This window comes from Jaculus jaculus, chromosome 4, assembly GCF_020740685.1.
Source record: "Jaculus jaculus isolate mJacJac1 chromosome 4, mJacJac1.mat.Y.cur, whole genome shotgun sequence".
In the NCBI taxonomy this organism is placed as follows: domain Eukaryota; kingdom Metazoa; phylum Chordata; class Mammalia; order Rodentia; family Dipodidae; genus Jaculus; species Jaculus jaculus.
This window is the reverse complement of record NC_059105.1, coordinates 64,601,232-64,614,666: the sequence shown is the minus strand read 5'-3', so window position 1 is coordinate 64,614,666 and position 13,435 is coordinate 64,601,232. Positions and strand designations below refer to the sequence as shown.

The 13,435-nt window shown below is 44.6% G+C and overlaps 1 protein-coding gene across 3 annotated transcripts in view; it reads right to left on the bottom strand.

Moving 5' to 3' along the window:
• Positions 1–282: 282 nt before the first annotated feature.
• Positions 283–13,435, bottom strand: part of Wipf1 (WAS/WASL interacting protein family member 1) — a 133,742-nt gene continuing 120,589 nt past the window's right edge. For all 3 annotated transcript variants that reach the window (XM_045147567.1, XM_045147569.1, XM_045147568.1), the window contains exons 5-8: positions 9,947–10,729; positions 5,366–5,578; positions 4,658–4,771; positions 283–2,240 (exon numbers count right to left, since the gene is read on the bottom strand). In XM_045147567.1, coding sequence (XP_045003502.1) covers positions 2,185–2,240; positions 4,658–4,771; positions 5,366–5,578; positions 9,947–10,729 — 1,166 coding nt within the window. In that variant the 3' untranslated portion in view covers positions 283–2,184. The remainder of the gene's footprint in view (positions 2,241–4,657; positions 4,772–5,365; positions 5,579–9,946; positions 10,730–13,435) is intronic.

Below are 13,435 nucleotides of genomic sequence, written 5' to 3'. Positions count from 1 at the left end.
TGGCCCAGGCTGACCTGGAATTAACTATGTAGTCTCAGGGTGGCCTTGAACTCCTACCTCTGCCTCCCAAGTTCTGGGATTAAAGGTGTGTGCCACCATACCTGGCTTTGTTAAACCCTTGTATTTCTTGATTCTCTTTGGCTAAGAGCCCCAAGTGACTACAAGGAAGATAGATAAATGGCAGAGGAGAAGGGAGAAAACAAGCTTTCTAATGTGCTAAGCCCAGAGCTTTGGCAAGGAAAGTTATAAAAATACAATATATTCAAAACAGTAACTTCATAATTTATTAGACATTCCATTTATTAGAACTCCTAAGTTCTGCTTTTATATAAATGAGATAATTCTATAAATGCATCTTTGAAATTTTTCTTTGGATTGATTTTCTGTTAGCATCTCCCAGTAATATATGAGTAATACACTGAAACCAAAAATACAAAGTCCAGGTAGATATACATATGTGATCATGTGCTTTTAAAAAATAATGGTAGTATTAAACATAACTATATAAAACATCAAAGTGGAAATACTTTTTCCATCTCTTCAGCTAGATTTAAAAGTCCCAGTAAAATTTTGTAAACAAAATCATATACAAAAAGGCAAGTCTGGCTCTTCCTATGGGTCCTTTAGCGGAGCATTATTTGCATAGATCCAAGACAAGTGATGCTGCTGGACAGATTCAAAACCAATTCCCTCTGAGTCCTACTAGTAAGTTCCTTAAATCATTCCAGCCCAGTTCATTTTCTAGAGTTTTGGCCATCATCTCACATTTGTTCCCTCCTTCCATGATTCTAACCTGATACCTTTCCCTGACATTTGCCCCTCTGTCTGGCCTTCCTAGCTTTTCCCAGCTGGCCCTGAGGAGCTTGTTCAGGGGGACAGGAGCCAAGGCCACTTCTGATCTGCAAGGCAGGCAGTAGACTGACAAGTGGGTGCCCAAGCCAGCTGGTTCTGAGCCTGGAAGACCCTATAATTTCAGTTCCTTCCTCAATGGCTTTATTCCATGTGACTGCAGACATGTAAACTGTAGTAGAGCAATTTTTGACCATGGTACTTTGAAGCAACACTTATACATATATTACAGAAAGAGGAAAAACAAAAGGACCAGAATCTATGGCCACACTGTCTGCCAAACAAGGTTTTGGGTTCTAATTTTATTTTTAGATACCTATTGAATTGCTAAAGTTCATTTTTTTTTTTTTTTGTTTTTGAGGTAGGGTCTTGCTCCCAGCCTGACCTGGAATTCACTATGTAGTCTCAGGCTGGCCTCAAACTCACTATGATCCTCTTACCTCTGACTCCCAAATGTTAGGATTAAAGGAGCTCTCCACCACACTTGCCTCACCATTTTTTTTTTTTTTAAACAAGAGGTTTTTGTATTAGCTTCCCCCTTCCAGGTCCTTGAAAGCACATGTGGCTACCAGACATTAGAAGCATGGCTAGTCCCAATGGAGATGTGCTCTAAGTGGAAAATGATCACTGGAGTTTCAAGATTGAGTACCAAAAACAGTGTAAATATCTCATTAATAATTTTATATAGATTATAGGTTGAAATATTTCAGATGTACAGGATTAAATAAAATATAATTCTTTTCACCTATTTCTCTTTACCTTTTAAAAATGTGCCTACTAGTCATTTTAAAATTGCATATGGGGCTGACATTATGTTTCTGTTGGGCAGTTCTGTCCTGGAGCCTACCCCAGACTGCCAAAGACTGGACATCCTGTAACCACAAAAGCTTCCTGTGAGGCCTTGCTCAGCAACTTGCTTAGGTGGTTTGTGGCTCATGGAAACCAATGGGAGGCCAAGTGTGTGAAAAACAGCTTTCAGGGAATTTAATAATTATAGCCTGTAGCAAGTCAGCAGTGAAGGTTCGGCTTTGTGGGGTTGAAAGCTGGGATACAATTTATCTCTGCCGACCTGCCACAGACGCATATCGATCCCAGCAGCCAACACAGGCAGGCGGCCGCGGAAGCAAGCTATAGCTTGGAGAGTATATGCAACATCAAGAAGCGAGGTGCATTTCTTTCCTGATCCCCACCCCAAACACACATTTCCACTTCACCCTCTCTTCCTTTGTCCTGCCATAGATGAGAAGGACAAGGGACAGGGGAGGAGGGTGTGCAATGCTCAATCAGCAACATCAGAAGCAGCTCGGGAGCCTGGGTACAGCCGGCTGGCAAAGATCACCTCTGCAAGGGAGGGAGGGGCGGGGCACCCCTTTCTCTTCGGTTGGATCCACCTTGATGAAAAAGCAGACAAGACGTAATTTTGGTTAGAAAGTTTATGTTCTTTCTGGGGCAAACAAGAGCCTATGTTGCTCAAGGCTTTCTGGGTAACTTACCAGGCTGTGAACTTGGGAGGTTGAGCTAGCAGTAGGAGTAGCATAAAGCCTGGCGTTTGAAGAGTTATGCTATTTTATAAAATTATTTATTTGTGTGTGTGTGTGTGTGTGTGTGTGTACATACATCAGGGTTTCTTGCCACTACAATTGAATGTGTATCTGGATTTATGTGGGTGACTGGACAACTAAACTCAGGCCAACAGGTTTTACAAGCAAGAACCTTTAACTACTGAGCCATCTGCCCAGGTCCAATAGTTTTTTAATTTTGTTAGATGATCTATTATCATTATTGCACATTTTTTTTGTAGATTTGCTTTAAATATATGATAGAAATATTTAAAACGAATCTACAAAATTTGAGAGAAGTGGAAACCAATTTAAAAATTACTTTAAAATTCCTGCTGTATCTTGGACTGTGTTATTCCAGAAAGCTTACTGGGGACTCAAAGAAAGGCAAATGGGGAGGGATGTGTTTAGCTATAATGCTAAAAGTCTATAGGGCATAGGGAAGATGGTTCTGTTACTGATTTAAAAATGTAAGTCATATTTAAATTCAATTAATGCATCTAACAAATGAGGAAAAGTATTTAGAGCTTATATGAACAGCAAAAGTGAATTTATTTTAGTTTCCAAGAAGCAAGAAAATACAAAACAAAACAGGCTGTACTCATCTTTTATTGGATGGAAATCCTCTTCTGTGATGAAAACATATGTACACACACATACACACCATTCATACATACACAATATACTCTAAGATATCTGTTCTATGTGAAGGCTTCTTTTTTCATCTAAAAACTTCAACCATGCCAGGCATGATGGCTCACACCTTTAATCCCTTGGGGGGCAGAGGTAGGAATTCCAGGTTAGCCTGGGCTAGAGTGAGACCTTATCTTGAAAAACAAACAAATGAATAAACAAACAAAAAACTTCAACCACCAGTATGGTAATTTTATTGCAGTTATAGCTTTTAGTATGCATTGTCTAGGAATGCAGTATTCCAACTAAATGAAATTTTGAGTTAGAGCTTTTCTTTCAAGCAGCATTTGTTCACGGCAATTTCCTTAAAATGCTTTCTAACTCTTTAGCAGAAGCACAAAGTGCACTTTGATGCACTTAATTTAACCCAGCAGAAGTGAGTGTACTAACAGAAACTGCTAGTATTGTCCTTGCTGTAACATGGGGCACAACGGTGTCCCTGTCTTTCCTTTGCCCTGAAACTGTCATGTATCAGTTCTTGACTTTGGTGATTTTGCTTCTAACCAAATTTCATCTGATTTTAATTGGCTTTACGGCTGGGAATCAACCAAGTGAGAATTATTTAGGAGCTATGTGTTAGAGACTCCGTAGGCTCTGAGTGTGAGTGTGAGTGAGTGTGTGTGTGTGTGTGTGTGCTGCGCTGCTAAGAAAGGACTGGCTAACAATGCCACGGTCTTTATTTATTTATTTGGTTCTCAGGCTTAGGCTGATGCAAGTGATATTTACATATTTCACATTAACTCTGTCCTGTGAATTTATTATTTTACCTTCTTGCTCACCAGGAGAAAGATGATCTAATCCTTTATGGTAGGCACTGCAGACATCAGCAACCAGAAACCATCTACGTGTGCAACAACGGCACATTCTTGTACACTGACTTGATGGACGTGATACAGCAAGGAGGTGCTTACTAAGCAATCTTATATAAAGTGTGATAACTAGCAGAGAGTCATAATTTCTGTGGATAACCACAGGAAGAGAATCTGGTAAAATGAAGCTACCTGTTCTGTGATACACCTCAAAGCTATGGTTATAAGACATCTGAAAGATCAAGGCAGGTACAGTGAGTTTTGTTTCAATTTCTAAGGCCTTTCTCCACTCTCAAACCAACAGAAATAGAGATTGTTACTTAGATGGAGAAACATCATTCAAAGAAGCAAAATATTAGAATTTACTGCTGGCAAACCAAAGGTGTTTTGAGTGTACACATTCGGAGTACTGACTCTCCTCACTGTACAGGGAAGGGAGGTTACCAGAATTTAGACAGCTCCAAATGGGGTTCTCTAGGAAAGAGAACCTGTAAAACCCAAGTGTAACTCAGATTGCTTAAATATGAATCTACAAAAGCTCTAGCAGAAATATTCCTGGATTGTAATCTCAGCACTCAGGAGAAGAATTTTCCTGAGTTCAAGGCCAGCCTAGACTACATAGTTCCAGGTCAGCCTGGGCTAAGGTTAGGCTCTGTCTCAAAAAAACAAAACAAAACAATAAACCCAAACACACACACACAAGACAACAATAGCAGCAACAACCACCAACCAAACAAGATAACTTACTCCGGCTTTCATTTCTTGCCAATTTGCTGGGATAAGTCTTGGCCGTTGGTACATATGGCTCTGGAGGTGGTAAATCAGAAATGGGATGGAAGTAAAATCTGCTCTCCCATTCATCTGGGGGGGGAAACAAATACACAAACAAACAAACTCTCAGCCATGAAGACTTAAGAATGAAAGGTGCAGAATGATACAGAGAAGTGTGGAAATCAGGTCCAGTTTTATAGGTTTATATAAAAGCTGCAAGTGCTACAAATGTCACTGCCTGGCTCACGGATACTGCAAATGAAAGCAACGTGATGTGCACTCGAGTGAGGAGGACCCAGCCAGGCTCTCACGGGTATGATCTGGGGCACTTTGTTTCCCACTGGTGGGTCCAGGAATAACTGGGCCCAGGCTTCCTCGGCATGACAGAGGGAAGCTGCTTAGTCACTGGGCCATTGTGTCTCTTATCCAGCCGACTGTCTTGAAATATAGATAATAAGAAGGTACATTATAAAAAAGGATCTTTCCAGAATTCTGGGGTCTTTGACAAACTGGCCACAAGGAAACTCAAACGAAGAACAAGCTTTTTGGGAAAGTGGGTAGGAAGGGGCTGTGACGAGAGGATGTCAGAGTGGACCCTACAATGGCTAGGCAGATCACTGCAGCGCAGTGTGGGGACAATGACAGAACAAGAAATGGGGACCCAAGTAGGCAAACATCACGTACCTTCACCTGATGAATCTTGGAAGCCATTTCGCATGGATGTGGATGGTGGAGGTGGGGGAGGCGCCCCAGCCCCAGGCCTGTCCGGAGGAAGCGGCGGCCTGGGCCCACTCCTGGGACCATCGACTCCACCTCTGGATGGCAACTGAGGGGTTGCAGGCAGGGCCCGGGTTGTGCTGCCATTTCTGCTTACTGGAGGTGGTGGTGGGAGGGGGCCTGGGTCAAAAGAGAAAGCATTTCTTTTTTTTTTTTTTTTAAAAGGTTTTTTGAAAATATTTTTTTGTTCATTTTTTATTTATTTATTTGAGAGCGACAGACACAGAGAGAAAGACAGAGGGAGAGGGAGAGAGAATGGGCGCACCAGGGCTTCCAGCCCCTGCAAACGAACTCCAGACGCGTGCGCCCCCTTGTGCATCTGGCTAACGTGGGACCTGGGGAACCGAGCCTCGAACCGGGGTCCTTAGGCTTCACAGGCAAGCGCTTAACCACTAAGCCATCTCTCCAGCCCGAGAAAACATTTCTTTTCTTTGTCTCTTAAATTTATTTACTTAGAGAGAGAGAAAGGGAGAGAATGACTATGGGTGCACCAGGGCCTCCTACCAATGCATATGAATTTCAGATGCATGTGCCATTTTGTGCATCTGGCTTTACGTGGGTACTGGTGACTTGAACTCAGGTCATCAGGCTTTGCAAGCAAGCATGTTTTTAACCAATGAACAATCTCTCCATCCCCAAGAGAAGACATTTAGTGCAACACTACCATATTGTCAGTGTGGCTATCACCAATGTGCTGTGGAGACCACCTGCTGGAGACACGCCCTCCCTCTAACAAGGAGCATGGAGAAATGGTCGTGACTGTCTGGGCCATGAAGATGGCTGCCACATACAAGCATGAAATGCAAACGTTTGTATGTATAAGTCATGCTATTTCACATGGACAGCTAAATAGCTGTGTGGTTCTGAGTTAGTACTGGGGCTGCAGAAGAAGCAATGAAATTGAAAACAGGTGATAATCTGTTCATACTGACAACCATGTAATCCAAAAAACATTTTATAATCCTTTTAAAGAGCCATTGAACTAATTATCGTGATGGAATTTCAAAGAGAAGTTAAGACAGTCATAAAGTTATTTTAGGTCTTCAGAAGCATGTTTATGTGATGCAGGACAATCTGTTTCCAGGCAGAAGTGGCATCAAAAAAAATCAGATGCCAGTCATCCTGAGAGCAGCAGGAGTTCCTTCTAGATTCTTCGATGGGGAAGGCAGATGAGCCCAGGGAATGACAAATGGCAGATCACTGCCCCTGGCCACATGCCAGTGCGGGTCCTGTCCTGGAGAAAGCTGCTTGATTCCCTGTCTTCTCTACAGACAATTCCAGGCAATTGTCACCTTTCTCATAATAGTGCTTCTAGGAGTAAGTAGTAAAAAGGCAGACTGAAAGTACTACCTAAGGATCTGAACCATTTCTTAAGTGTGTGTGTGCACGCGCGTGTGCATGTTCATGTATGTGTGTGGGAGTGTGGATGTATGCGGATATGTATGTGGAGGGCAATCTCTGGTCTCATTCTCAGGAACAAAAGTCACCTTTTTTTAAGACAGGGTCTCTCACTGGCTTGGAGCTCACCAATTAGGCTATTAGACTGGCTGGCCCATAAAAGCCCAGAGATCCACCTGTCTCCACCTCCCTGCACTGGGATTAGACATGAACACTAACATGCCCAGTGTTCTTATGTGGGTGCTGGGGACCAGACTCAAGTTCTCACACTTGTCCTGCAAGGGCTTCGCTGAATGAGCTGTCTCCCTAGACCCTTTGAAACCATTTTTTGGGGGGTTTGCAATGTATGGGGGTTGAAGAGATGGCTTAGTGGTTTAAGGTATTTGCTTGCAAAACCTACCCAGGTTCAATTCCTCAGTACCTGTGTAAGCCAAACACACAAGGTGGCACATGCATCTTGAGTTTGTTTGCAGTGGCTATAGGCCATAACATGTCTATTCTCTTTATATATCTGCCTCTTTCTCTCTAATAAATAAAAAGAATATTTAAAAAATGCAATTTATGGTATAATTAGAAAAATTTAAGTTCCTAGAAGAGTTCAAAATAAAGTTTTCTTTTTGGTAATAAAGAAGAAACCTACTTTGCTTTTCTGTTTTGCCAAATGCAGAAGTTTTGGGCAATGAATAAATTAAAGAAACAAAACAAAACAAAACAAAACAAAACAAAACAAAACAAAACAAAAAACTCAAGCATTTCCCCATGTAAATCCAAGTGACTTTAGTCATTATCCGTAGGTTTCAGCAATATGTTTTACTGACATTTTATGTAAATTCAATCTCTTATAGAACTATAGATATTTCATTACCTATTAGTTCAGAATCTAATCAGGGACTTCATTTATTTGCTTTGGTTTTTTGAGATAGGGTCTCACTGTGGCCCAGGCTGACCTGGAATTCACTATGTAGTCTCAGGGTGGTCTCGAACTCATGGCGATCCTCTACCTCTGCCTCCTGAGTGCTGGGATTAAAGGTGTGCGCCACCGCGCCTGGCTTTAACCAGGGGCTTTAAACTACATGACATGCCCATGGGGCTGATATCCCTGGCAGGAAGTCTTGGCTGAGACACCAGGAAGAGGTGGGAGGCGCTGCTCAGTGCTATCTGGCCTCTCAAGGATTCTTCACTACCTCATCTTCTCGTACTTATTGCTGCATCTACTTGTTGCTGCTAGAGCTCCAGGAAGCCAGGGTTACTTAAAGGGGAAAATGTCTCCCATGTTATACTACCACATGACTGAAGTGTGAACCGGACATCCAGTGTTATGGGCCCTGATACTATGTAACTGAATCAACTTCATCTCATTTTATAAAAATAAACACTCATGTTCTTAACTCCTTCAACCTGTGGATTCCTGCTCCAAAACCCACCAGCCAGGAGAATAATAACAATGATCATTTATTAAATAACTACATGCCAGAAAACAAGAGAGCCTCTACACATACTTGTTTTCTTTAATTCGTTCTGTGTGTGTGCGTGCGTGCGTGCAGGCCAAAGGTAGACATTGGGTATTTTCTCCAGTTACTTTCCATCTTATTTTTTGAGGCATGGTCTCTCACTGAGCCCAGACCACACCAATTGGGCTAGACAAGCTAACCAGTAAACCCCAGTAAACCTGTCTCTGCCTTTCCTAGCTCTGGGATTACAGGCATGAGATGCCACGCCCAGTATTTTACATGGGGGCTGGGCATGGAACTCAGGTCCTCAGGCTTGCATGAAAGGCACTTTAGCTACTGAGCCTTCTCCTAGCCCCAGGTTTCCTTTAATTCTTACAAAAAGTCTGAGAAGTACAGAGTGAGCAAAGCCTGAGCTGTTTAGATGCTTAAAAAGTGCAAGTCAGCAAGCTAATGAGGGGAAAAGCCAGGACTGACTTCCCATCTTTAAATTCTAAAGCTCACTCCTCTAACCACACATTTCAGAGTACAGATGCGCCTTGATGACCTCTCATGTTCTTAATGGCAATGCAAATTGGTAGGAATTTTCTGGAAGGCAATTTGGCAGTCCCTATGAAATCTATAATTTGCTATGTATAACCACTGATCTAGAAATTCACCCAAAGGAAAAACACAGAGCTGTGCACAAATACTTAGGTATGAGGGCATAGCCCTGTATTATCTGCCACAACAAAACACCTGGTGATGGTGGCATATACCTGTAACCCCAGAGCTCAGGAGGGTGGGCCAGGGGATCGTGAGTTCTAGAATGCAGGTAGTATAGCTCATAGTGAGACCCTGTCTCAAAAACAAAACACAATAAAATCTAAAGGGGCACATATGACCAATGAAGAGGACTGATTAAAAGTTCGGTGTCATTACAGGGACCTAATATTGTACAACCATTAAAAGTTAAGTTATCGGAGAATATAGCAAAAAACTTTTTAAAAAAATGCAAATTACTATGTAATATATGCAAAAGTCAAGTTACTGACTAGATGCATTAAAAAAATTTTTTTTTTGAGGTAAGGTCTCCAGGTTGACCTGAATTCACTATGTACTTTTAAGCTGGCCTTAAACTCACAGCAATCCTCCTACCTCTGCTTCCCCAGTGCTGGAATGAACCAGGTCTATATCTTGTTTGATTTTGCAAGGCACTTGTGTATCAGAGTGCTAACAAAGGGTGAATTGGACTTTTTAAACACTTGTCTTTAATGAGCAGAAGTGTCATTAGCTCTGACTTAACTGGCCTTGTCCTTGGGATCCTGGGCCCTCCAAAGATGAGAATTTACTCCCAGGAGATAGCTGGGCTTCCCTTTGGGGAGTTAGGGCAGAGGAGAACAGAAGAGAGATGGAACAATCCCATCCTCTTTATTAACTCTCAATCTCCTCATCTCCAAAGCACAGGCTAACTGAAGTCCTCTCCTCCTTGAGTTGTACAAGAGGTCACCGCGCTGGTGACAGGAAGCCATCTGAGGCTTCTCTGGCTTGCGTTTGACTCCTTTCTACATTCTTTCTTTCTTTCTGCATTCTGGATTCTTTCGTGCCATCTGGGCGGCCAGGCCGGGGGTTTTAGGAAGAGAAGTGCGCGCTCTGGCCATACCTGATCTCCCAGGTGGGTCCCGCACGGGGGGCGGGGGCCTCTCGCTGGGCGGCGGGGGAAGAGGGCCGGAGCGCCCCGGAGACGGTAGGGGAGGCGCCGGCGAGGCGAGGGACACGTTGCGCTGCGGGAGCCTGGGGATTTCGTCCCCGCTGCTCCCCGAGTTCGAGTTCGGAGGCAGGGGGGGAGGGCCGGGCCTGCTGGGCGGCGGCGGAGGCGGTGGGGCCTGGGAGGAGGAGGAGGAGGAGGAGGAAGGCCGCGGGGTGGAGGGCACCGGGGGCTTGCTGTTCTGCGGGGGTGGAGGCGGCACCGCCTCTCGGTGGATGGGGGGCCGGTTGCCCACCGGCGGCGGCGGCGGCGGCGGCGGGGGCTTGTCGTCCAAGGCCCTGCTCGGGGTGGGCGGCAGGGGAGGTCTGCTGGAGAAGGGGGACGCGGAGCCCGAGGAGGCCTGGCGCAGAGAGCCTCCTGCAAAAGCAGCACCTCGGTTTCCAGGGAAAGGTGGGGGGGTGGGTCCAGGGCTGGGCTGCCGCGGGACGGAGCCCCGGGTGTGCAGATTGGACTGAACAGGTCTCGGTGTGCTTGGTACTGGCGGGGGAAGGCTCTCGGGCTTGGAGCCCACGTCTGGCCTCGGGGGAGGCATCCTGTTCCGAGGCGGCTCCGGGGGACCACTCCTGTGACCCACAGAGGGCCCCGGAAACCTCCCCGGGCCACTGGGGGGCGAAAAGGGCTTAGCGGATGTGGATCTTCCTCCTGGGGGCAAAATTGGTGGGCGGCTTCCTCCAGGATCTGAAAGAGCGAAAGAAAAGAAACATCTGGTTGGCAGGTTAAGGGTGTTCCCAGCTCCTGGAAGTGCTGCCACTGTCAATTACCAGCAACTATTTTTTGTATGAACTTTCGTATTTGTGTGACCCTTTCTGGAGGCAGAGAAATAGACTCCAGCTCTCGGTTTAGCTCCCAAGTGCAGTTTTACAGCTCACCAACTTTCAAAGGGATTCGAGAGTGATCGCCTAGTGCTAAGCTCGGCAGATGGCTATGATGACTTTCCGGGACCGGGAGAGGTCCCTGTTCATGAGAGGACGGGAACAAGATGGCACGAGAAATGTTTTCCATTCATTCTCCACTGCAATCGTTGTCACCTGGCTTTTGTACCTCTCAGGCTTCAACAATCATCCAGTCATCTTTGATGAGAAAAATCAGTCCTCCAAGAGCTGGTCTTACCTAGTCCTTTGAGAAGAAATGCGCAAGGAGGACGGGGAACTTACTAGAAGAGCTATGACTGCCCTTAGCAAGGAAAAAGAAAACCAACACACCCGATGTCTTCTTGCATTTTGTGCCGTCCTCCAGTCTATGCACTAACGTAAATCCGATCTTCATTTCATTTTTATTTTGCTGTTTTGATTTATTCACTGATTCGTTAAAGTGCTCAGTATGTGTTGTCAGCTGCCTTACATCCTTTTGGTGGGTTTTAGGCAAATAACTTTATATTTGAAACACCAGCCTAGCATGGTATAATCTCTTATGTTATTGAGTCTCTTTCTCGATATTTTTTTTTCTCTCTTTTTGGTTTTTCAGGGTAGGGTCTCACTCTAGCCCAGGCCGTCCTGAAATTCACTATATACTCTCAGGCTGGCCTTGAACTCACAGCGATCCTCCTCTCAAGTGCTGGGATTAAAGGTGTGCGCCATCATGCCTGGCCTCTTTCTGGATTTTGACCATCCAATACTAATAGTCAGCTAACCCTAAGGAATTATTGTCTTTATCTTTTTATTTATTTACTTATGAGACAGAGGGGGGGGGGGCGGGCAGGCAGAGATATAGAGAGAATGGGTGTGCCAGGCCCTCTAGCGACTGCAAATGAACTCCAGACGCATGTGCCACCTTGTGCATCTGGGGATTCTAACCTGGGTCCTTTGGCTTTGCAGGCAAGTGCCTTAGCCTCTAAGCCATCTCTCCAGCCCCAGTCTTTATCTTATTTATTTACTTGTTTGTTTGAGAGATAGAGAGGCAGATAGAGAGAGAGGGGGAGAGACAATAGGTGTGCCAGGGCCTCTAGCCACTGCAAACGAACTCTGGACTCATGTACCATCTTGTACATCCAGCTTACATGGGTCCTGGGGAATCGAACCTAGGTCCTTTGGCTTTGCCGGCAAGTGCCTTAACTGCTAAGCCATTTCTTCAGCTCCATTGCCTTTATCTTAAGATGAATGTGAAAACTTCATATTTTTTTCCAAAGGAGAAATTAAGGACTAGAAAGATAGCTCAGAGGATAAATGTTATTCTCTCAAGCATAATGATCTGAATTTGAGCCCTAGGATTCAGCATACCTCCAATCCAAGCATTTAGGGATGCAGAGACTGGAGGATCCATGGAGTGTGCTGGCTACTCAGTCTAGCCTACTTGGTGAGCTCCAGGCCAGTGAGAGGCTCTGTCTCAAAAAGAGTTGACTGTTCCTGAGGATAACACTCTGGCCTCCACACACATGTACATACATGTGCATGCATGCTATATATAACCATTTAAATACACATACCACAAAACAACAATAAGGAATTCGACATAAAATCCTTCCAATCTGACAAAAAAGTTTTATAATATGATTTGTTGAGCTGTTAAGAGTAGTCAGGAGTAAGGCTAATGAGCTCTACAGATGTGTGTGTGTGTTTCCCAGAGAGAGAGAGAGAATTGGCACGCCAGAGTAATCCAATGCCAGACACTTGAACCACCTACTGGGCATGTGTGACCTTGCACTTGACTCACCTTTGTGCATCTGGCTTATATGGGATCTGGAGAGAGATTTTGTCCTTAGGCTTCACAGGCAAGCGCCTTAACTGCAAAGCCATCTCTCCAATAACCAAGTTCAATTTTTCTCTATTATCAAGTTGACAGGTAATCTTGTAGGACTCATTTTCATGGCTCTCTGCAGAGAATATAGCTTGAGTATCAAAAATTTAAAATTTGAAATTTGGGGCTGGAGAGATGGCTTAGCAATTAAGGTGCTTGTCTGCAAAGCCAAACGACCCAGGTTCAATTCTCCAGGACTCATGAAAGCCAGATGCACGAGGTAGCACATGCGTCTGAGCTTCGTTTGCAGTGGCTGGAGGCCCTGGTGTGCCCATTCTCTCTCCCCCCTCTGTGTCTCTTTCTCGCTCTCAAATAAATAAATAAAAATAAAACATTTTTAAATATTGGAAAGAGGGCTGGAGAGATGGCTTAGCAGTTAAGCGCTTGCCTGTGAAGCCTAAGGACCCCGGTTCGAGGCTCGGTTCCCCAGGTCCCACGTTAGCCAGGTGCACAAGGGGGCACACACATCTCGAATTCGTTTGCAGAGGCTGGAAGCCCTGGTGCGCCCATTCTCTCTCTCTCCCTGTATCTGTCTTTCTCTCTGTGTCTGTCACTCTCAAATAAATAAATAAATAAATACATAGATAAATTGGAAAGAATGTCAGAGCCACATGTTGGGTCATGATACACAGAGACATTTCCTCCTACCCA